The sequence below is a fragment of the Mus musculus genome, chromosome X (assembly GCF_000001635.26).
Source record: "Mus musculus strain C57BL/6J chromosome X, GRCm38.p6 C57BL/6J".
NCBI classification, from domain to species: domain Eukaryota; kingdom Metazoa; phylum Chordata; class Mammalia; order Rodentia; family Muridae; genus Mus; species Mus musculus.
Genome location: NC_000086.7, coordinates 107,148,547 through 107,174,299, shown reverse-complemented (window position 1 = coordinate 107,174,299; position 25,753 = coordinate 107,148,547). Strand labels below are relative to the sequence as shown.

The window sequence follows — 25,753 nt, the reverse complement described above, 5'->3', positions numbered from 1 at the left end:
GTCCAGCCAAGCATTTAAGCAGTACTAGATATTCTGTCTCAAAAATAGAATGGAGAGAGATCACGGAAGACATATAATGTCAAAACTCTAGCTGCTATTTTCACATAATGTGCACACACACACACACACACAGAGTGAGAGCGAGAGCGAGAGAGAGAGAGAGAGAGAGAGAGAGAGAGAGAGAGAAAGAGAGAAAGAAAGAGAGAGAAGAGGACTCATTTTTATAAGAATATATCAAATAATACATTTTATGGGAGGAATAAATGACCAAGGAGAGCGACAAGGGATCTACCATGTCCAACACATAGAACCTCTAATTCTTATAGGAAAGAACAAAAAGGATCAATAATAAAATCCAAGCACTCCAAAACACAGCCAACTAAATTAAATGAATTAACAGACCTCTGTTAATAATAAATGTTAAATGGCCTCTAATAACCAACAAAAATAGATTAGCTAATTTTATTTAAAAACAAGATCCAATTATTTGTTCTATTTCTGGATATATAGATCAAGGGTTATAAGAAATCATATCATAGAGATAGTTACACATGCATGTATATTGCATGTTTATTCACAATAGAAAAGCTGTAGAACCAGTCTTTGTATTCATCAATGAATGAGTGAGTCAACAAAATGCAGTATGTATAAACTGGAATTTTATTGATGTGTAAAGAAGAATTAATTTATAATGTTTTTTGGAACTGAAGATCAGTGTGTTAAGCAAAATAAGCCAGACAAATATCACATTTTTCAATCAAATATTTATAATACACAATATATATGCAAAACATAAAAGTAGAGAGGGGAAGAAAAAATGTAAACAGGATGTATACAAAGTATAAGGGAGGTAATCAAATACAAGATGTAATAAACATTTGTATCAAGAGTGCAAAAGAGAGAATTTAGAAGGAAGGCACCAACAGGAATTGGATGGTAGCCAAGGTTGTGGGGAGTAAATAAGAACCAAGTATGATGATATATGCATATGAAAATATCACCATGAAATCCATTCCCTAATATGCTAACTCAAAAATATAATAAGAGCTAAAGGCTACTTGAAAAAAGTAGACACCAAAAAAAGTAGAGACAGGACAAAAACAGTAATTCATAAAACTAACCATTGCTTTATAAAATTTCATTTTAATGATACCCAATATTTAAAAATGGTAAGCTACAAAATTTACAGTTTGGATGATTTATATTAGTAATAACTCGGCTACAGGGATTTTTTTTAAGTGGCAATATTTGCTCTGCATTAATGCTAAAATTTGATTCAGTTCGTTGGCATATTCTACTTAAAAAAATAATTAGGCTCAACTAAACCTTACCAAAATGAAAACTGTATGAGTTGTGTGAGTCTTTATTAATCAATCGACTTAAATGAATCGAGTAAAGTTACATATGAACCAATACACCTAGCCAGGTGAATCATAATAAAGACATATTGAGAATATTTCCCAATTAGTGACAGCAAAAAAATATGTATCATATCACAAACTCACAGCCATTCAGAGTTGTTGTTTTAAGCATTTAACCTCATTTTTATTTTATTATTATTTTTGTTTTGTTTTGTTTTTTGAGACAGGGTTTCTTTGTATAGCTCTGGCTGTCCTGGAACTCACTTTGTAGACCAGGCTGTCCTCGAACTCAGAAATCCGCCTGCCTCATATTTAAATATGCAGAGCACAATTCTATTTTAGGTGTTTGCATAGTCTGTGACTTCGGTGATAATTTTCAGAGGCTCATCTGAATTGATTTTTTTCTTCAAAGTGAGGAAAAGATAATCTTATAGATATTTTAAGTTATACTGTTGCTAATTTCCATAATTCACGTCAATATGAAAAGCTATCATTCTATAACACAATTGGCTTAAGTAGTGTATGTTTTTAAAATAAAGATAGGGTCATATTTTAATGTATACTTTTAAAGATTGGAATAAATTGTACATGTCCACTAAATTTAAACATATTTTGCATTCCTCAATAATAGATGAGACTATTGGCCCCATTACTGAGGAACATATATGTGATTATTTCTCTCAATTATCACATTGTATGAAAGTTTTTTTCTCACGTAGTCCACTAATAATCTTGGTATAGAGAATTCCTGTAGACAGATTATTTTGAGTGAAGTGGCTGAGTTTCTTCACGATACCCAGAATCACTTTGAAAGGGCTCAACTGACAGAGTATAAAGATTATTTTTAGATAACCATTTCATCACATTGTGTTGGAACATCCAAACATTCCAGAGAGATAGTCTGAAGATTCTCCTTCCTCTGACGAATTTCCAAAGTACTGTCCTTACAATGCAAACATGACTGGATGACCAAATTCCCATGTTCTGAAAATTGATCACGAAATTCTGAAGTCATAAAATAATACACAACTGGATCAAGACAACAATTCAGATTTGCAAGACACAAGGAAATGATGTGGAAACATAGAGTGTTCCTAATAAAGGAACAGTTTGAAAAGACACGTTGCTTTACCATCATAAAGAATGGGAAGTTGAGATGGTAAGGAGTGAAACAGACTATGAATACCACTGCACACATTAGAACCATTCTCAAAGCCTTTTTCCTCTCTTTAATATTTTGAGGTGGATCTTGGAATTCCTGTAAAGATTTTCTTGTTTTCCATGTGCAATATGTAATAATTACAACAGGCAATACAAACCCTCCAAGTTCAGCTGCAGTTACCATGCCAATGGATGAAGCCATAGTAATGTCCTGAAGTCCTAAATCAGCAAAGCACGATTCACTGTTATTGGCTAAGCCAGCACTTCTCAGGATGGGAAGTGGCAAACAGGCAGTCCCCACAATGATCCAGACAGCAGCACTGATAGCCACATCATACCTACGCTTCCAGTTTCTGGCTCTGAATGGCTTGAGGAGAAAGAGGCACCTCTGAAGGCTAATGCATGTCAAGAAAAAAATGCTGGCATACATGTTGAGATATTTCAGATAGAAACACAGCAGGCAAAGGGCCCTCTGGAATGGCCAGTGACGATTGATATAATAGTAAATCCGAAGAGGTAAGGACAGGACATGAGCAAGGTCTGCCACTGAGAGGTTGATCATGAAGATGATGGCCTTGTTCTTCTTGCTGATGAAGCGGCACAGAACCCACAGGGCTACACTGTTAGCCAGGAGACCCGGGATGAATATGAAGATATAGGTGGTTGCATACAGAGAGTATTGAAATGTCAAATAAGTGCCATTGCAATTACTCTCAGCACTGCTGGTACTGTTGCTACCCATCTTGAATATCTCAGTATGTTCAGCAAGGAAAACTGTGGAATTATGAATCCTGCCAAAAGATATGGGTAGTTGCAAAGATGAGGTCCTGAATCAGCATCTGTAGATAAGTGTACTTTACTCTCATACTGTTTGTGCTGTTACTACCCATCTTGAGTGTTTATGTTCCTTCTTTAGGAAAAATCTTTGCATGATGATTTCTGTGGAAAATAGAACAAATATAGAGTCAGGAACATGTCAACACATGTGAATATACATATTGGTTGTATTCCTTCCACAGAGGTGTTTAAACATGAAATTTTATAAATTTGAAATCCCCCATCTATGTAAAAATTAAAATTGTTTAGCAATTTACCAAAAGATAAATAGTAGCAAGGAAGATATTTTCAAGAATGTTTACATGATCTTTTAAGATCTTTATTTTCACCAACAAACTTTGTCAGGTTTTTACTCTGACAAAGAATCACCAAAGTTTCATAGCTAACCAACCTCCAAGATGTCATGGCTAAACAGACAAATGTCCAAAACAGCCTTGTGAAATTCCATGTTGGATTTGTATAACTGTCTCTGCCTAAAGTTTGAGATTTAGCAGAGTTATTGTCATCATCTCTAGGTGAATGAAGTCTTAGTACATATTCAATAGCTACCTTATAAATTATTTGATGACTGCTAAAGTGAGCTATGAATTCATGTGAACAACTCATAGATTAAGGCTCTAAGCAAGGGCTGGCAGGTCACCAGGTTTTCTGGATGATAAGGTCTTTGGGAAAAGCAGCTCCCTACTTCAAAATTTTGACGGAAGGCATGGTTTGGTTCATTTGTAACACTTTTGTAAGCTCTTTCCACAAAAATTCTGTGTTTATTAGCAATACCATGACAGCTTCAGGCACTCAGGAACATTGCAACTATCTTCTTAGCATTTCAGTCAACTATCAGAAGCTCTAGATGGTATCCTGTCATACATGCAGCAAGAGTTGGTTTCTTCCCATTCATTCTTAATTCCGGTGGAAATTATTCATGTAAATATGTTTTCAGTGATCATAAATTTTAGAAATATCTTCCATCTATTTAGTGACTTAAAATCTGTTCCCATGTTGTTTCAACTTAGTTATTCCTTAGTTATGTCCAAAAAGACAAAATAGTCTACTCCCTGTTAGACATAAAAGCTCTTCAAATATCTCAAGATAAAAATCATGTCTTTTCTCAACTCGTCCTTATCCAGATTAAACATTCATTTCTTAATATGACATTGTCCTTGTTCTTGGTTTTGTTTTATGTTAGATCATTATTACTTTTGGCCAAAAGCCACTACAATACAGCTTATTTTATCCTTGAAGAAAAAGTTTAACTGCTAAATGCTTGATAATTTTCTTTGAAATATGTTTTAGATATTCTGATTTCAAACACAAAAGAATAAAGAAGATTTTAATGCTTCATTGTACTGTTTAGTACTTGAAAGGGCAGTTAGTTGGCTACACATTTAATATGGCTGAAAAATGAGACATGCTTAATGGTAATAAGTACTCAAGTGGTCAAGTAAAATGCATATGTTGCAATGTCTCTTTATTTAGTCTGGAAAGTAATATAGGGTCTCAGACCATGTGCACAAACTTAGACACAGCCAATTAAAAATCATAAAACTGTGGTCAATTCAGACAAAGCCCATACAGTGTTAAAACCTATTTGATGTCTCTGCAGTGAGTGCATGTAACTCTTGGATAAACTGTATTTACTGAGCTCAAAGTTCAGTGCTTAGTCAAACAACCAGGTCATTCAGGCAAACAGCTACTTTGATTTTTTTTCACTAACTTAAATATGCAGCTGAATAGGGCACTTGGTTCAGTAGAGTGCAAATACAGACAACACTATTACCTTTTTATAATTTTCTTGACTAAGTGAAATAATTGATATTGTGTTGTTTATATTCAGGCTAATTAAAAAAATACTTGCAAACCCAAACAAGGTGAAGTATTCAAGTACTACCTACCATCTTTGGTTTCATTATAAACACGAATAACAAATACTAAATTCCATTTTGCTCAGATGCTATAATCAGAATTGTGTGTAGACTCTATCAATCTTTGACGCCAAGATTATGAAACAATGATATGTAATGGCTGTTTTGTCAGACGAAAAAACTGAGGCTTCCAAAAGACAGGAGTCACTTCCTCCATGAAGCACTTTTTGACATCCACAAGTTAAAAAAGTCATTTTCCTGGATTCCTCGTCTCCATAATTCTGTCCATTCTCTTTATTGAGTATCACATAATATTTCTGGCATGATGAGGTCACTTTCCTTTGCAGGTGGTGTTGCTGTGGGAAACAGGCAGAAATCTCCTATGTGCCAAATACTCACCCTCTTATTACATCTTTTCCTCCAAAAATAAAAGTCTAGTAAGGTGTCTTGGATTTGTGAAGTGTCTGTTGACTGTTTCTTGGGTGACTACTTTTATGAAAGACAATTGACTATGAGAGACAGAAAGTCTCTGAGAGGAAGAGAATGAATGGGGATGAGTGAGTGTCTGGGGATTAGAATTTAGCTGTGATGTTTGGCTTGACCACCAGGTGTCATAAGTACACCAATGTTCAAATATACTTGAAAGGGGTTTATTTGAAACCCCATTAATAGAAAAATTAAAGGAGAGATCCCTAGGCATCCTGTGAACTTCAGAAACGAAATCCTCTCCACAGTATTTTAGAAGACTTGGTTTGTTTTTGTTCTAAGCTTCCACACTTCATAATCATTTTCTAGAGATTTGCAATTCTAGATATGTTATAGATTCCTAAATTATAGACCTGGTATAGGCATTTAGATAAGAAGCAGTCACTTTTTTAAAAAGGAAAACAATGCCAGAAAAGGGAAAACTAAAAGTTACAAATTCACAAAGAAAGTGGTGATGGCTGAACTGGGTCTCTTGCCTATCACCACAGAACAATATCTACTTTTCTAAGAACTTTGAAGATAGAAAGCACATTTTTTTAATTATACAATAACATAAATGTTTAGAAATGAACTAATGCTAGATTTTAGACCACCAACCTTGACACTGAACTGTTAAAACAAGAAGGATCTCGTTCTTCCAATTTTTCCAAGGCAAATACACTACTTTTAAATGAATGATTTTAATCCATGATGATAAGATTATATAAGAAGCTGCCATTTTAAAAAACTTATTTATGTTATTCTTAATCTTTCATTATTTCTACAATAAGGAAATTAGTTCTATAGAAACAGAGTTAAGTAAAGACAAAACAAATTTTATTAATGTAAACTACTCATCCTGAGATTCTCATACAGTCTGGTTTTATTCATACACAGACATTTATATATACAAGAGTTATGAGGCTCAACATTTTCATTCATAACTTTCCAGGAAATTTTTCTAGTTGTGCTGATTTATAAATTAATTCATATAGAACCATTTTAATTAAATTTGATTTACATAACACATATAATTTAATAAACCGTTTTAATCACTTAATCATGGTGCAAAATTCCAAGTAACATCTAAATCATAAATTTAATTGATATTTACATTTTTATCAGAATTATCTAGTATAATTTATTTAATTAATTACATTGTAGTAGATTACCATTTTCTTTGTTATTAGAAAATATTAGAAAATTCAGAATGGTGTTACCTGCCTACAATGCCAACATGGAGAGGTTTAGATGGGAAAATCAAGAGTTCAAGGTCATCATTATTACATAGATATAACAAGGGCAACCTGGTGCCATGTAAGAGCTTTTCTCAAAAACACAAAATTAAAAGCTATAATAACAATATTGCACACCCATCTTTATATCTTTAAAAGACTTGTTTCTTAAATTTTAAGTTGGATTGCTAGGCATTAAATGTGTATTCAAATTATCCAAGAAGGTTTCCCATATGAAACATCAAAGTCCATGTTCTTTTCAGTAACATTACAATGTCAAATATGCTAGTGTTCCAAATAGATCAAATCCTATCTATCTTGTAGTAGTATGATATAGCTAAGTATGACTCAATAAAATGATAGATGAAAAATTGTGAACTCGTATGCTGAACACAGCTGTATATATTGTTAAATATTTAAATAAAGCTAAATAATATATCGTTAACCTCAAATGTTTACGATTTTCTTGACACCATTTAAGATATCCTGCTAGCAACTCTCCAGTATTCTAAGTGTTCTTTGCTATTTTGTGATGGTGTACAGTAGACATCCAGATTGTACAACTCATTCCTCAGCACCCAGCTAATGGATCAGCTGTATTTGGAAAACTACAAGTTATCGTAACACCATAATAAATAAGAATCTTGAATGTTAAACTTTTAATGGGACTGTAACTACAAATCCAAATACCTTAACACATGGTCCTCAAAGTTAATCATTCCTTGGAGTGATGTAGAATACAGTCCTACCAGAATTTCTCATTCAGTAGATCTGAGATGGGAACCGCTAATAAGCGTTTCTAATAATTATCTCAAGGGATTTGGGGATCACTCTGAAAATGACTGCTCTAACATACCTCCAATACCAGAAAGAATTGTTTTAGCTCAGAAAAATGTTTTTTCCCTCTCTCACAAACATTTTTAAATTATTTAACTCACTTTTTAAATTTTCAACATTGGAGATGAGAAAATTTTTTGACAAGTTTGTGGTCTAATTTCCAACAATTTCTAGTATAGTCTGGCATTTTTATCTATACTCAATTATCTCTCCCCTCTGGAGAAAACCCTGGGAAAATATCACTAATACTACTACTACTAATAATAAAACATTAAAGGAACTTTTGCTCAGTGATTAAGAGTACTTGTTATTGCAAAGGACTGGTGTTCAATCCTGCTCCTCACAAGGAGGTTACACCACCTCCTCTTAGAGCAGGGACACATGTGGTGCATAAACATACATGCAGGCAGAAAAATCAAGCACATAAAATAATAAAAAGAAACTCCAACATGTAATAAGAACACAGGTTCCACTATGTTCATAGCAGCCTTATTTATAATAGCCAGAAGCTGGAAAGAAACCAGATGTCCCTCAACAGAGGAATGGATACAGAAAATGTGATACATTTACACAATGGAGTACTACTCAGCTATTAAAAACAATGAATTCATGAAATTCTTAGGCAAAAGGATGGATCTGGAGGATATCCTGAGTGAGGTAATCCAATCACAAAAGAAAACATATGGTATGTACTCACTGATAAGTGGATATTAGCCCAGAAGTTCAGAATGCCCAAGATACAATTCACAGACCACCTGAAGCTCAAGAAGAAGGGAGACCACAGTGTGGATACTTCGGTCCTTCTTAGAATGGGAATCAAAATACCCATGGGAGAAGATACAGAGACAAAGTTTGGAGTAGAAACTGAAGGAAGGTCATCCAGTGACTGTCCCACCTGGGGATCCATCCCATATACAGTTACCAAACCCAGATGCTATTGTGGATGCCAACAAGTGCTTGCTGACAGGAGCCTGATATAGCTGTCTCCTATAAGAATCTCCCAGTGCCTGACAAATAGAGAAGTGGATGCTCACAGCCATCCATTGGACTGAGCACAGGGTCCCCAATGGGCAGGTTAGAGAAGGACCCAAGAAGCTGAAGCGGTTTGCAGCCCCATAGGAAGAAAAACAATATCAACCAACCAGTACCCACAGAGCTCCCAGGGACTAAATCACTAACCAATGAGTACACAAGGAGGGGTTCAAGGCTTCAGCCACATATGTAGCAGAGGATGGCCTTCTGGGACATCAGTGAGAGGAGAGGCCCTTGGCCTTGTGAAGGCTCGATGTCCCAGTATAGAGGAATGCTAGGACAGGGAAGCAGGAGTGGGTGAGTTAGTGAGCAGGGAGAGGGGGTATGGGAAGGGGGGGTTCAGATGGGAAATGAGGAAAGGGGATAAAATTTGAAATGTAAATAAAGAAAATATCTAATAGAAGGAAAATATTTTGGGATATAAATAAAATAATTAATAAATAAAAAGCATAAAAATAATTTTAAAAAGTTAAAATACTGCATCATCTTTAGGTTTTTAAAAATAGTCAGGGTTCTTTGTTTAAAGAAAATATCTTCCATAATTGCAAAACAATCTCAGTTATCTAAATTAGTTACTTATTATCCAATGCATCTTTGACAAAAATTATTGATTGAACTTATTTCTGAAACATGTTATTCAATTGGTTCCACACAAGTTATTTTTTAATGTTGAGAGTAACCACTATGCTGTGGCTTAAGCACTTGTATAAACAATGTTTCCCAAAATTCAAGCCATGTTAAGACAAAACATGCATTATAAGAAAACAAATTACTTTGTCTTAAACTTCCTAGTCCTCCTCCAGTGTCAGGAACTTCAAAACAGGAGGTTCAATAAAAGTTAAAGGACACAGTGTCTTTCTTTGGCTTCAGAATATAACTGGTAAAAATACTTTGCTCATTTGTGGCTGATTTTCATTTTAACAGTAAAATCTATTTCTGATTTTACTACTACCCCCTCCCCCAGAATTTGGAAAAAGTCATAAACTTTGTCCCCAAACCACCTATTTCAAATTCTTTTTATCTGGTGCCAATGTAACTTAAATTCAGTTTTCTAGTTTGTTTATTTTTTTCTTGACATAAATACACTATAGTAGTACAACTACCGACTATTTTCAGACAGACCTTAGTTTGAAAACAAATATCTGTGCTTATGAGTTGTGTTTCTTGATTTACCTTATCTACAGTCTTGTAAATTACACAATGTACTCCATTGTTTATATGTTCAAAGAAGGAAGCTAATTTTTACAATGTTTGCTTCTGGCATATAGTAATATCACGAATGTGTGCTGCTTTTATTGTCTTTTGTTTTGTGAAATTCTTCTGAGTCATGAGAGAAGACAAAATATAAATACATTTCAGAGCTCAGCTTATGCTTCTTTTACCTCAGGAAACCACTCATGACTTTATAAGTCCTGTCAACCTCAACTTTCTTTGGATTTTTTATGTACTTGACAATTTACAACTGCATGGGTACCATATTTTATGACAATTGAACTTACTGAAAATTCCTAATGCACCTTATACCCCTTATATGATTTAAAACTCATAACAACTCAGAATTTGACAGATGGAAGCAGGCACATAATTTTATAGTGTTTGGGGAATCGATTTTAAGTTATAACCTCCTTAATATGCATGTTATCTTAGTATTTTTGAAATATAGTTCCTACTCCTTTGGAAGTGTGTATTTATATGATGTTATATGACCACTATAATATAGACTCAATCCCTACAACACATATCTTGAACATGTTTACTGATGGCTAGCCTCATTCATAATCAATAAATCATATCTCTATTTTCCTGAACTTTAAAATATATAGTCACTTCTTTTATCCTGCTTCACTCAGTTCTATTCTGACATAAATAGCCATTGTCTCTGTCTCTTGTTTAACTTCTAAGTCTCTCTACTTCCAATGAAGTTCATTGAAATTGATCTGCTACTGTTCTGAAGTGAGGTTCTTCAAAGAAAGGACTTACTTGACATTCAAGTGCAAACAACTGAGAAAATCGCTCAATAGTGAAAGCCAAAGAAACATAAATAAATAAATAAATAAATAAATAAATAAACAAATTCAAATAATCACAAGGAAATGTCTATGTGACATAAATGACAAGGAAATAGAATGCTAGATAAATAATATTATAATACCATGAAATTATAAAGACAATGAATATTTGAGAATCTCATTGGTACCTAAATGCCCTAAATCAAGTATAAGCAAATTAGACACATTGGGGGAAAGATATACATTGGTAAAATGGAATAGGATGAATGACTATAATCAACTATATGTTCCTACAGAGAACAGATAGAATATACTATCAATATGAACAAGACCCTGAATTTATTCTCAGCACTAAAACACTGAAATAAATCTACTAATAAGTTAAGCATGGATTATGCCTTAATTTTAGCTAAGATGAAAACTTGGTAATTCAAAGCAAAGTTGGGCAAAATAGAAAGAGGAGAGAAGTGTAAGAGAAGGAATTTTTGTACTTTAACAAATGTAAAGGAACTTACTGTTAAGTAACAGAGGAGTAAAAGCGTCACAAGAAAAATATAAAAATGTTTTAATTAGTCTTTAGAGGAAAAGTTTTAGATTAAAAGATATATTAAAAGAGACAGCATTTTGAAATCTATGACCTAATATTCTACATTATAGAAGCATCAATAGAAAAATAACACTAAATGAAAATCTTGCAACACTACAATATGAATAAGCAAAGCAGAATATAAAGTAGTAGAAAAAACAAGGAAGACAAAATTGATTCCTTGAATGCATAAACAAAACTGTGAAGCCTTTAACTTGACTAGCAAAAATAAATTAAGGGGAAAAAGCATAACTTACTAGTAACAAGGGTTAAAAGTTCTAGAAGACATTACTGACTGAATAGAAGAAAGTTTAGAAAAATGCTATTAACAACAGTATGCCAATGTTTACATGGCTAAATTTGGATATTTACAGAAACCAGTAAAATTTTATTTTAAACGTTTCTTTTAAAATCAAATGGACTTAGGAAGAAAGGAAACAAAATTCACAATCAATAATCATACCAAAATGAAAAGTGTAGGCTCTGAAGACTTCACTAATGAGTTATAAAGCTTTTAAAAATGAATTAAGGCTAACGGTTCAATGCTGTTAAAATGGCAATGGAGCCATGTTGTTATACAAATTAATTGCAATGCCTGTCAAATCATAGCTACCTTATTGACAAAATGATGCAAAAAATACTTCTTCAAAAATACAAAGAGCTTATAACAAGATAGAAAACATAGAAGATACAGACTTTCACATGATAGTAATCAAATGATAGTAATCAAAGCAATGTGGGGGTAGAATAATAACAGATATATAGATTAATGTAATCTATTTTAAAGTTTAGAAATATAACTCATAGTTTGGCAACTGGAAGCATGTACATGATTTTACAGTGTTTGGGAAATTTGTGAAGTGTGTGATCAAAGAGTGCTCTAGAAGAGTACCAATAAAATGTTAGGAAGAAGAAATAATAATTTGATGATCACAGAACTACTGAATAGCTGAACAGAAAAGTATGAAGTTGGTAGTCATTGCTGCCTTGATCCTTTCATCTATCAACTCAACTAAGTTATAGTCCTAGTTATTCAATGGTGTGTGCATGAACACACACATGCACACACACACACCTTTATGAGCTCCTAAGAAGATTCCATATATTTTCAATTGTAGACAGTACTGTAAAAAACAAAAGCATAATTTGCAGCTATCTCTATTTAGAACAGTAATTTTACAGAAGAGTTATTTGCTTTATGGATATCTTCATACATGTACATAATTAATTTGTTTATTACCCCATTCTCTCTTACCCTTCTTTTTCCTCTTTCCCATTGGTCATCCCACCCCAAATAGTCTTCTTTCTACTTTCATTATATATACATAATGTTAAATTCTTCATTCATGGGAAGAAATGGGATAGTTGTGTTTCATAATCTGGCTTATTTTGTCTAACAGACTGTCCTCCAGGGGTTTGTTTCTATTTTCCTTGTGACGAAATCATTTTCTTCCTCATGCTTGACTAATACCCCTACTGTACAACACTTCCTTTACCTATTCTTTCATTGAACTATAGCTTGGATAATTCCACATATAGCTTATTGTGCATAGTAGTGAAATAAATATAAATATTCAGGAATAAACAATATCTATATTGTTTATTCCTCAGATTCACATGTAAGTGGTATTGCAGAATCACCTGACAGTTCTATTTTTAGATCTTAGAAGACTGTCCATAATGATTTTTATAACAGCTAGACTAATAGACACTTTAATTAACAGGACAAAATAATTCCTTTCTTTAATATTGTATCGGTTACTTTCCTGTTTCTGAGATAAAAATACTATGACCAAGACCTTAAAATTACTTTAGCTTACAATTCCAGAGATGAAGATCAAAATGACAAGAAGAGGAATGCCAGCAGGCAGCTGGAGCAGGAAGCTGAAAGATCTTATCTTCTGCCAACAACGTGAAACAGAGAGTGAACTGCAAGTGGAACAAAGCTATAAAGCTCAAATCCCACCCTAGTGACACATTTCCTCCAACAAAGCCATAACATCGTAAAGATTCCATAAATTCCACTAACAGTGTCACCAACTGGGACCACATCTTTAAATAGCTGAGCCTATGGGGGAAATTTCTCCTTCAAATCACTATACACATATTACCAATACCTTTTTCCCCTTGGTGGCAGTTATTCTGGGTTATCAAAACAAAGTGGCAATGTTTGATTTATGTTTCCTGGTTGGCAAGGATCTGGAACATTCTTCACTTACTATTGCTTGCACCACTAGGTGGTGTGCAGCACTGCATGTTTGGGGGAAGGAGGCAGTGGCTCTATATTCATGGGGGGTCTTTATCCTCATGATTTCTCCTTGTCTTTGTTTCTCACAAGAGTGGAACCCTACCTTAGGCAAAGCTGTGTGTATAACAACTAATTGGAAGCTAATTATGCCAAAATACCACTGACTCCTCACTTGTACCCACAAGGTTACTAAAAATGGAAGGGACCTTAAATCTCTGCCATAATTTTATGTATGTCTTTCTGCTTTACATCAGCTGATGACACAGAGTTAAATCATTGACATTATGTCCATAAGGACTGCTTAGTAATACTTCTTGCCCCTGATTCTTGTTCTGTTTGAATTTAAAGTTCACATCAGCTCTGCATACATGGATTGTAGTCCTTGGTCTCCTTTTTCTACTCCTGTTCAGAGTGTGGCCATCTTCTCTTTCTATTTTTTGCCATTGCTCTTTTTTTTTTTTTAATAGACTATTAGGGTATATAAGGAATGAAGCTTCTTGGGGCTGCCAGAGCTCTACCTTTCACTCTAAAATCTCAGTAGAAGAGATTGATTCCAGATAATCAGGAATGTGACAGGATTTTAATGTGTTTGAAGACATTCCCATGAAATGTTTTAAGGGAAAACATTTAGATAATCTGAGTTGAGAACTTTCAACCAGTTGGAAACTGTAACCATGCAGGCTTCCACAAAGATACCTGCAGGTAGCAAATTCAGCCTGTGAATTCGATCCTGCTTATTCCGGAAGGACAATCTGACTTATTAATTTCTGCATTGCCTAGTCAGCACCTACTGTGACCTATCTCTTAATTTATATCCACTACTATCTCTGTTCCACAAATTGGATGTTGACTGACATTAAAATGAGTTACAGGAGCACTTTTTTTTTTAAAAGAACTATCTTAAGGATGAATTTTGGAATTTATCCTGGGTTTTAATAAATTTGATGTTCACTAATCTGATTAGAATTAAATGTCCCAATGACTATTGAATGTGGTGAAAAGATCATGGTTGCCCATGGCATGATTTGGCAATAGAGGTACTCAAAATATTGCCATTGAAAATTCCTAATCAATCTTAAATACAATAAAGTTGCAGAATATCATATATGTATCCATTATAATTATAAATTTCAAATATGTAAAAATGCAGAATAGAATTGCTTATTGCTCCTTATGCAAGAGGAAATGGCAAAAGAAAATTTTAAGCACATGGATTTGAATTTGAAGCTGAAGCTTCATGTTGATAACCTATAAGCACTTTCATTTTCTATGAAAACAAAGTTATCTTCTGTTGTTATATGGGGCAATTCAGTTCAACAAAAAAAAGTCATCTTTTATGTTTCCAATTGCATAAATATTTTTTTTTACAGAAAACCACTGACTGGAACCACACAGATAATAAATCTGAAATGGAAACACAACAATATTTCTAAGTGGAGCTGCTAATAAGACGTATATAAATTGCTCTGTGTTCTCTCTAGTTAAAACAGGCCCCTGAATTCTGCCTAAAGATTTTACTGTCCCTTTGCCTTAAGAATTTATGATAGCATCCTGTATGGTAGTTGTCTCTGATTCTTTTCAAAATTCACTACCCCAAGTTCCCATGCTTCCAAACCAAGAACATTATTCTAATCCTAGTAAGTGTCAATAAGTAAGGCACAGTGTATAAATCAAATGTCTTCTAGTTCTGTGGAATGTCTAACTTTTTATTTGTATGGACTATGTTGAAGTAGCCCAATAAAGGTGACAGATAAGCATGGAGGTTCAAAGGTGCCATTCTTCTACATTTTGGTAAACTACTCAGGCTTTAATATTGTTTGTTTGTGCTATTTGTGATCCCCTAATTTCTGTATGTTAGAACCTACTCACCAATATGGTGACACTAAAGGACACAGAATAGAATTGCTTATTATCATTTAGAGGGAACGTGGTTAAGCGGAATTCTTATAAATGGAACTTCATAAAAATGTTCTCAGAGATTTGCCTTCCACCATGTAAAAATGTGTGAAGAACCTCCCAAGTATGTGCCAGAATAAAAGATGCTCAACACTAAGACCCCATGGTAGTTTACATTGATATCATCCTTCTTATCTTCTAGTTCATGACTGTAAGCTCTTCAGCTTCTGGTCCCCAAATAAACTAAAAAAATAAATGTACTAAATGATACACAAATGTCTAATGTCTATTTGCTTCCTCTGCAGCAAATCAAGGTTGCAATGCAGCAGAAATAATATTTATGTTGTCAACAGATGACAATACTATATATAAGCTTTTTTTGAAGAATCTTTATAGGTGAATCACTTGGCACATTACTGTAATTTGGAGGGGGAAAAATGTCATCCTTTTCAGGTATTGTTTGAATTGTTAGTTGGCCTAGAGCTGGTCTTCGTAAATGAGGTATACTAGCCCTTTCAAACCATAAATTTGTAAATATATAGCAGAAATCCATTATCAAATGCAAATTATATTTACCAGATTTTAACAACTCCAAAATCATAAATAACCTCCATAAAAAGTAAATCAAACTTCCCATCCAGGACCATTATGCTTTAGAATATAGTCCATTAGCTAAAGAACCAAATTCTGGTATGGTTTTCGAATGGTTCTGTATGATGTGTAAACACAAATGAAGGTGGAAAACTGCAATATTATATCCTCTTCCTGAGAACCCCCACCCCCTGAAGATTATAGCAAACAATACTTTCAGTGGGAAGAAAACTTAGAGGTGACTTTAACTATCCATTTTGCTCAAAATTAAAGTCCCAAGAGGCATGAGCCTATTTTAATTCATGGGTCGAATTCTGGTGTTTTAGATGGACAATGTGTGATTCAGAAAGTGTACTGTGCTGAGGGAGTTTGAGGAGCAAATATATGGCTAGAATTCTCTAGTTAATGTAAATCTAATTGTAAAATGGTTAGACAAGCATATGAAACCTGTCCTAGATTAAGTAATAAAAGACAAAGCCTTGGGCTGACAGTTCACATTCACTAGATTAAAATCAGAAATAAGAAATATTAGAGAACATGAATAACATAGTAGCTAGAGTATATCTATTTCTGGTGAGAACATCAAATGTAGTACTGCTTTGTAAAAAAGTTTGGAAGTGCCTCAAGATGTTTCACATAGAATTACTGTGTGACTCCATGTATTACTACAAAAAAAATAAATAAAACTTCGAGAATGATAAAAAATTCATGTGTGAATGTTAATAGCAGTATCATTCATTGTAGTAAAAACAGAAATAATCCACAATCGCATCAATAAAAGCTGGATGAAAAAATACAATGTCAGGATGGAGGCAAAGTACAGTGACATATAAAAAGGATTAGATAAAATGTACTAGATGAGCAAAAGGCTGATTTGAAGTTTTAAAATAAAACATTATAATCAATTTCATTAATATGTGAAGGAAGAAATATCACAGGAATATCTCAACTAACGAAGTAAAAGCACTGGACAAAATCCTGTAGTCATATTAAAACTTTATAAATGTTCAGATACCGTCTCAACAAAATCAGTTGCCGATAGTGTCATCATTTGAGATACTACAAGAAGCTCTAGCCAGCATAGTAAGACAAAGAAAAGAAGAAATAAAGGGCAAATATAAAGCAAAAAAGACATATTATCTATTTGAAAACAATGTCTTTCAAGTATTAAAAAAAAGGAATTTAGGAAGTGCTTAGCCTCACAAAGGCTTTAAGTGCCATTTTGGGCGGATACCCAGGAGCTCCAACAACTCAGAGGAAGAGGGGGAAGGGATGGGGGAAGGATTGTGGGAGTGATTGACTGGGAGGGGGAAGTGAGTGATTGTGCATGATATAAAGAGAATAATTTTTAAAAATTAAAGAAAATATCCAATAAAAATTTCATAGACATAACAATGATATATTTATAACAGCTGAAAAAATCCTTGCATAACCAAACATACACAGGAACTATATATTGAAATCTACAAAAGGCTGATACAACATCCAGGTTTATATTAAAAAATATAATGTGTTTCTGGATTGAAAAATTATAAAGACTATTATCCAATCTCAAGTGGCCATCTCTAAACAGTTGTATTTATAACCAACACACTCGATGTGTTTGTCTCTATATATTTTGACAATAATATATGTATATATTATATGAAATATACATGTTACATGTGTAACAATAACAGTTATAGAAGATGAGGTTTTGATTCAGAATTAGTTTGGGGTAGTGGAATTGGAGAAGGAAAGGGTGGGGTGGCTGATGCAAATAAAGTTTATTCATGTATGAAATTCTCAGAAAACTTTAAAAATTATATTTCAAGTTCTAGAAGTTGTTCTTGCTAGTTTTTGTCAATTTGACACACACTAGAGTCACCTGGAAAGAGGCGACCTCAGATTGGCCTGTATGCAAGTCTCAGGAGCATTTTCTTAATCAATGTTGAGGAGGGAAGGTGCAGTCCACTGTAGGTGGTATCACCCTTGGGCAGGTGGTACTAGGCTGTATAGCAAAGCAAGATAAGTGGGCTATGGATTTCAAGGCAGTAAGCAGCAGTTTTTTACAAACTCTGCATCAGTTTCTGCTGATTTTTGCCCTGAGACCTTACCCTGACTTTCTTCAGTTGCGGAGAAACTTTAAGACTGAAATAAACCCTTTCCTCCCCTAAGTTGTTATTGATTAGTGTTTTATTACCACAGTGAAACAACAGGACAGATGTATACTCTCCCCAGCCTGATCTATAGTTTAATAGGATCCCAAACCCCAGCGGATATTTTTGTAGAATATGATGCTGCTTATTTGAAAACTTTTATCATGAGGCAAAGAAACTATAACAAATAAGATAATGATGAAAGACAAATTTAGTACAATCACTGAACATGATATTGTGCCTTCTTTCTTTCTTTCTTTCTTTCTTTCTTTTTTTCTTTCTTTCTTTCAAATTTTGAAACAAGGTTTCACTCAGTTAGGCTGGCCTTTAACTTACTCTGTAATCCAGGCAGAAATTGAACTCATAACTTTTGCTTCAGCCTGCCGAGCAGCTGTAATTATAAGCTTGCTCCACTCTACCCAGTTGTGACTTGCACAGAAATCAAAACAACATGATATTTTGGAACGCAAAAATTTTTTTCATTAAATAAATTAAAGTAAAAAGAACAGACCAACATAAAAATGCACACATCCCTATTTTTACAGAAGTGAAAATTTTAACCAAGAAAATATAGCCCTTCAATCAATGGTATTTTGGCAACTATATATTCATAGGAAAATAAAAGTTGATTATTGTTATGAACTTTGTTAAACCAAACACAAAATTCCTAATACTTCAAACTAAAAAAATATATAATGATATAATATACCAGGGTATGAGAAGTCTTCAGAATATGTTAGTAATTTTTTTTAACTATTACACAAAATGATGGTATAGGAAGAAACAAAATAAAATAACTAAATTTGACCTCATGAAAGTTCAAAACTCTGTTCTATGAAAGAGGAGGTTAAGAAATAAAAGCAGCCAGGCATGGTGGCGCACGCCTTTGTTCCCAGCACTTGGGAGGCAGAGGCAGGTGGATTTCTGAGTTCAAGGCCAGCCTGGTATACAGAGTGAGTTCCGGGTCACCCAGGGCTACACAGAGAAACCCTGTCTCGAAAAAAAGAAAGAAAGAAAGAAAGAAAGAAAGAAAGAAAGAAAGAAAGGAGGGAGGGAGGGAGGGAGGGAGGGAGGGAGGGAGGGAGGGAGGGAGGGAGGGAGGGAGGGAGAGAGAAAGGAAGGAAGGAAGGAAATAAAAGCAAAGCTTTAAAGAAAAATGCTTGAAAGCTACAAATCTAAAAAGAAATTTATATTATATGTATATATATATATATACACATACTATATATATATATATATATATATATATATACACATACATATATATATATATATGGAAACTCATAAAGCACAACTTTAAGAAAACAATGGAACTAGAAAATGGAGAATGAAGTTGAACAGTTTTTTTTTCCGAATTAGAACTGTGAAACACATACACTTACACACACACACACACACACACACACACACACACACACACACACACACGGGAGGGATGGAGAGAAAGGGGAGCGGAAGGGAAGAGAAGGGAAAGGGGGCATTACTACAAAGGGAAATACAACTTAAAACTACAAAGAGTTATACATTTATACTTACTAGGTTGTATAAAAATAGAATTTGCAACAGCAAATGTTACAGGGATGTGTAACAAGTGGATCTTCTATAAATTAATTCTCTTTGTTAAATATCAACTGTTCTGCAAAGATATTTTACAGATTTTAGCAGAACTATAAGTACATATACAATAATCCTAGAAACTCTCCTATGTTGGTGTCATAGAAAAATCAAAACTATAGCCATAAGAAACTTATAACTAAATACTCACTGCCCTTTAGATATTTCTTCCTCCAGAACAGAATGGAAACAACTCAAATACTTTAGTGGATTAATAGGTAAACAGATAAACAAGGTTTATTATAGCCCTGTCTTGGTGTTATGTTTAGTTTTAAACTGAACCATCTATCGATACAGGAAAAAAAGGCTTCAAAGGAACAAAATAAGTGAAAATGCCCCATCTAAAAAGGATATATGTTATTCCATTCTATTTGTATTGTGTACTCAACACAAAAATAAAATGCTGATGTGGAAAGCTTATGAAATGTTATCAACGAGCTATACTCTAGGGTGGGTTTGGATGTAAGGAGAACTTTTGTGCTGATAAATGATTTTCAAATAGATGGTGATGTTGTTTGAACGTATGAATGTATGTGATAAAATTCACACACATGAGTACTTGCCAGAACTGATGAAATATAAATAAGTTCTGCAGTCTAGTTCATTGTTTTATATCACTTTCAACTTCCTGCTTTTGATAATATACTATAGTTTCTTAAGATCTTATCATTAGGGAAAACTTGGTGAAACGTACACAAGGAATTAGGGGTTTTTTCAATTTCTTGTGAAACAAAAATATATTCGTAAGTAAAAAGTTTTGTTAAATTTCTTGAAGAGATTCATTAAGGCTCAACTGACTAGAAACTAAGAAAAGAGAGTGTGTCTCAGATGTTTCATACATAATATATATGGAGGAAATCATTGCATCTCCACTCCTGCTGCTAATTGTAATGTGTGTGATCCAAAGCTAAGAGATGGGTTTCTACAACAATATCAACAAACCAGAACCCCCAGAGCTTCCAGGGACTAAACCACCAGCCAAAGAGTACACATGGAGGGACCCATGGCTCCAGCCTCTTATGTAGCAGAGGATGACCTTGTCTGGCATAAGTGGGAGGAGAGCCCCTTGGTCCTGTGAAGGCTCGATGCCCAGTGTAGGAGAATGCTAGAGTGAGGAGGTGGGAGTGGGTGGGTGGGTGGGGTTTCACGCTCAAAGAAGCAGGAGGAGGGGGTATGAGATAGGAGGGTTGTGGAGGAGAAACCAGGAAGAGGGATAACATTTGAAATGTAAATATATAAAATAACTAATAAAAACAGGAAAAGAAATGGGTTTCTAATTTGTTTTTGTGTTTGTTGTAAATATCATTCTCAGACTGGAGAAAGTTCAATTGCAAAAACTTCAGAAGCACCTCAAGCAACCATTGAACTGAATTTGCCATCAGACCTAGCTCGCATGTGAGAAACTCTGAATGTCAAGCCCAACCTTGAGTTCTCTGACTTACCCACAGAAATGCTTCTGTCTCCTTTCAGGCCAAAACCAACACACAGAAGCCATCCAGAAGAGGAACATTTGCACACTACTGGTAGGAATGTGAATCAGTACAGCCACTTTTGAAAACAAAATTCATTTTCCTCAAAACTTAAAATAAAAGTATACGATCCAGTTACTCTGATCTTGAGCATGTATCCAAATAATTGAAACCAGCATGTTGATATATCAATACTTCTATGCTTATTTCATTATTAGTCACAAATAGTCAAGATATGAAAGCAGTAAGTCTACAAGTAGAAAAATGAAAAATAGTGTGGCATATATACACAAGAAAATACTGTGTAATATTGAAAAAAATTATATTACATGCAACAAAATGGGTAGAAATGAAAGACAATGTACCAAGGAAAATATACCAGGTTTTAAAATGCCCCATAATCTCACTTATATGTGAAATTTAAAAAAAATTGATTTCTTAAAAACAGAGAATAGAAAATGACTGCCAGAGACTAGGGGGAGGAGAGAAAAAAAATGAAATGGTAATTAAAGTGTACAACGTTAGCCAGGCCTGGTTATGTATGCCTTTAATCATTGCACTCAGGAAGGAGGATCTCTGAGTTTTGAGGCCAGGTCTTCTACAGAGCAAGTTCCAAAACAACTAGGGCTTCAAGGAGAAGCCCTGTCTCAAGACACTAAAATTTCAAAAACAAAAAGTAAAAAGTTAAACCAGAAAATGTTATAACAATGAACTTCATTGCCTGGTGATCATAGTAAATAGCAACATATATGACAAGATTGCTAAAATAAATATTTTTACCCCAAGAAGGTAAGTCTGTGATCAGAAGGTCATATGGTAGCTCATAAACATACACCACTATTTGTCAATATAATATATATTTTAGGAGGAAAATAAATGATAGAAAATATATGTAAAGTGTAAAAATAAATTATGCTACATGCTTTATTTGTAATAAAGTTTAAGAAGTGGGATTGAAATTTCCAAACATAGAAAAGAAATTTTTACCCATGATTGACAGTGTCCACATTTATAGCTATGTTTAGCTGTTGTGATCTAAGTATGTATTTTAACTATGCTCTTGGTTAATAAGTAGGCAGGATGTGTGAAGTCAGAAAATGTCTCTTTATTCTATGCTGTAATGTCTCTCCTTTTGGCTCCCTTACCTTGTTTTCAATTACTTAGTATGTTTTAAAATGTAGACCTTCCTGGTTTGTAAAAAAAAAAATCTACCAACTACCAAAAAACTCAGCCTATAAACTCATTAGCTAATTTTTCACTAGCTTAACCTTTTGCCATGATTAGAATCACTTGTGTCTTAAGAAAGGAGAACTTTGAGAGACCATAAATAACTTCTGGATTAGCTTATTCATAGTGACATTTCTGGTTAAAGGCAGAGAGAAACACTTCCAGTTCAAAGTGTTGTCTTTTTTTTTTTCTTTCCCAGCCTCAGAATAATGTGCCTAGGCAGTTGCCAATTTGTAAGTCTAACTCTAGTGGTATATTATAATTTTATACCACTAGAAACTTCAGGCAAGTATTATTTTTCCAATCTTGAGCAATAAGTTTGACCAAGTGGAAAATGTCTCATGCTCTAGTGAATAATTTCTTTCTCAGCCTTCTAGGACACACACATTCACAGCTGCAGAAAGTAAGACATCAGCACAGAGTCAGCCAACAGAAACCTCTCCCTTCCCCTAGGGTTCTACAATTCAGCAAACATCTAGTCCCTACTAAGCTCCAACTTTGTGTTAAAAGTCTGCTGCTAGGGACACACGGATGATTAATTTCCTTCTTCCCTCATCTAGTCTCAAAAGCCACTTGAACAACTGATCTTTCTTCTCATTAAACTTCCTGGGTGGAGTGGGGGAAGGGGAAACTGTCTGGTGGCGAAAACTCCACCCAGAACTTTAAGTTTTCTGAGGACATCTTTTGTCACAACCCCACCAAAACTGTTTCTAAAGAGGGTCTGTCCAGGGAATGCTGCTGATTTCAGCCCTTCTTGAGGTTCCCAGAGCTTTGCAGCTTCTTAGCCTGCCTGGATTTCATATACTGGCCCCAGTATCAGTCACTTTGGAACAACTTTGCTATAGGAAAAAAGCCCCACCCATACTTGTGGTCAGGGAGATTAGGCAAAGCTTTCTCAATAGCAGACAGTATGGTGCCGCTTGGCAACCATAATATACACATAGTGCCATTCTGTGAGTCACGCTCATGTAGTCTACAGCTGTTAGTTTCATTTTGTTACTGGAAAAAAACAGTAGTACAATAAAGCATTTATCCTAAATTTTTACAGAAAAAAACTCCATTTGGACAATTTTTTAAAGGTGCTATTTACTATCTTCAACACTTCACTCTGGGGAAAATTAAATATGTACAAAATACACTGATTTCCTCATCTCAGGAGAAGGAAAATGTTGATGTAAATAGGTTTTATTTATATTTTCCTAATAAATACATTAAACATATTTTACTAAGGCTTACAATCTCACATAAAATCATGTAATTTTACACACGTGGATAATTTTACATATAGAAGGATCAAATTCCACATGTGAAATTAGCAGACTTTAAAAAGAACACGTTTTTTTAAAACCACAGAAGGAATTCCTTCTAAAAAAGACAGCAAAATGTTTGGAACGCCTTCTGAAAATGCTTCCCATGTTCTCAAATTAAAAATACATCCAAAGAAATGTTCATCGTAAGCTGAGAATCAGCCCCATTGAGACTCGACAGCTGTGCTAAGTTCTAGGGCTTGATGAAAATCCTTTTGTGCTATTTGAAGCCATCACATCCCACCGGAAAATGCATGCATGGAAAATGTCCCAATCTGAGAAAACATGTCAAGTCTCATCTTATGAAAAGATTAAGGCACTTAGATGCATTTACTACTTGAATGCTGCTTTAATTTGGTTGACACAAACCATGGGTTTAAAATTGTAAGTTTATTTTCTCCCGTTGGCTCACACTAACAAAAATGCATTTAATGAACCACAATCTCAATTTTAACACAGAATTGTTAGAAGCAATGTTTACTACAAGTCTGAACCCCTGGTTTTTGTCAGTGGCATGCTAAATTGTAGAGAAAGGAGCTTTCTATCTAGACAGCCACATTTCCTCTCAGAAAGCATGCAGCAGTTTCAGCGAACATTTTAACCACTTAAACTTATAAATAGATATTACCTCACTGAAGTCTCCATTCTTCATAACAATATATCCCCCCAAAGGTAAGATATTAGCAGACTCAGAATTAAGTTTTCAGTGGAAGCAGCAGAAAATCACACTGTCGTTTTCAATTCACAGAGGCTTTTTAGTTCTATTTTTGAATGTATGAAGAGAAAGCCAAGAACCTTACCCTTTCTACCCAGATATCCTGTAGTGAACTGCAGGCTTTTACAGCTAGAAGAGGAAGTAACGTAGTTTATTCAGCAAAACAGGAAAAAAAAACAAAATCGTTTACCTCTAATGGGAGGTAGAACTGTCTGTCAGCATCACTCAGTTGTTTGGGAAAGCCTTTGCCTCAGAGGATATTGTGGGCAAAGTAAATTCAAATTTTGGCTTTGATAAATTCAGAGTTTCCATGATTTGTACACTTCTTCAATCAGGAACAGAGTATCTGACTTTAATTTGCCACGTATTACAGTCGTTGTCTCAGTCTATTCTGAACATTTAAATTGTGGGCTATGCAAAAAGCCAGTTTAACTGTTAGAATTTTATTTACCATTGAAAAATCAATTCTTATGTTTATAAAATCCTAATTGCGTTTTTACAGAAAGCAGTAAGTATCAATTTTATATTGATTCCCCATTTTTTCCCATCATATTTAATTCCTTACCATGGCTTCTTTCTGCTGCAATCTTCCGGCATCTACTTCTTAGAGAAATCCATTCCCAGGACTCAGAAGGCTACTATCTAGCTAACTACACCACAGTTTCCTAAACTTATAAAAGATACTGTGCTTCTAGATATCATTACATCCCATGACTACAATGGCTAATGTTTCCATCTAAAGACATAAACGGTCATGTGCCTTTGCTATGGTACTTCGAAAGAGAATGTGTCAAGAATGCACTGAGCTTCCTGCTATGCACACGCCCAACTTATTCTATCATCATCTTTCTTCTTCCTTTTTTCCCCCCCTTTCTATGAGCATGCAGGCATATGTCTGAGTCACATATGATTTTCAGGCTGGCTATATGAGGTCAATATTTCCAAATTAGCTACATTTTGCCATATTGTCTGTTTTAGGAATTAAGCAATGGTAATAATAAAAACTTCTTTGGGAGTTAGGACAAATCTTATTGGTCACCCAAATGGAAGAATTTGAAATCACCAAAAAGGTGGTGATTAGTAAGGTCACATAAAAGAGATGACCTAATGTGTGATTTGTGGTCTTCTTTGAGGTTAAGAATTGTGTCTTCATATACTTAAACAAT

At 34.3% G+C, this 25,753-nt stretch overlaps 1 protein-coding gene across 3 annotated transcripts; it reads right to left on the bottom strand.

Moving 5' to 3' along the window:
• Positions 1–638: 638 nt before the first annotated feature.
• On the bottom strand, positions 639–25,373 carry P2ry10b (purinergic receptor P2Y, G-protein coupled 10B). 3 transcript variants are annotated; one of them, NM_001122596.1, is made up of 2 exons: positions 25,153–25,373; positions 639–3,461 (listed from the first exon to the last, which is right to left on the bottom strand). In NM_001122596.1, exon 2 carries the CDS (start codon positions 3,262–3,264, stop codon positions 2,206–2,208), a length of 1,059 nt encoding a protein of 352 aa, NP_001116068.1. In that variant the 5' UTR covers positions 3,265–3,461; positions 25,153–25,373; the 3' UTR covers positions 639–2,205. The 3 variants fall into 3 exon arrangements, with proteins under 3 accessions (NP_001116068.1, NP_001116067.1, NP_780651.1); NM_001122595.1 differs by lacking the exon at positions 25,153–25,373 and adding an exon at positions 24,673–24,846; NM_175442.4 differs by lacking the exon at positions 25,153–25,373 and adding an exon at positions 24,501–24,685.
• Positions 25,374–25,753: the final 380 nt, after the last annotated feature.

Coding starts and splice junctions, on each gene's coding strand:
- P2ry10b (NM_001122596.1), bottom strand. CDS start 3,264: ATGGGTAGCAACAGTACCAGCAGTGCTGAGAGTAATTGCAATGGCACT.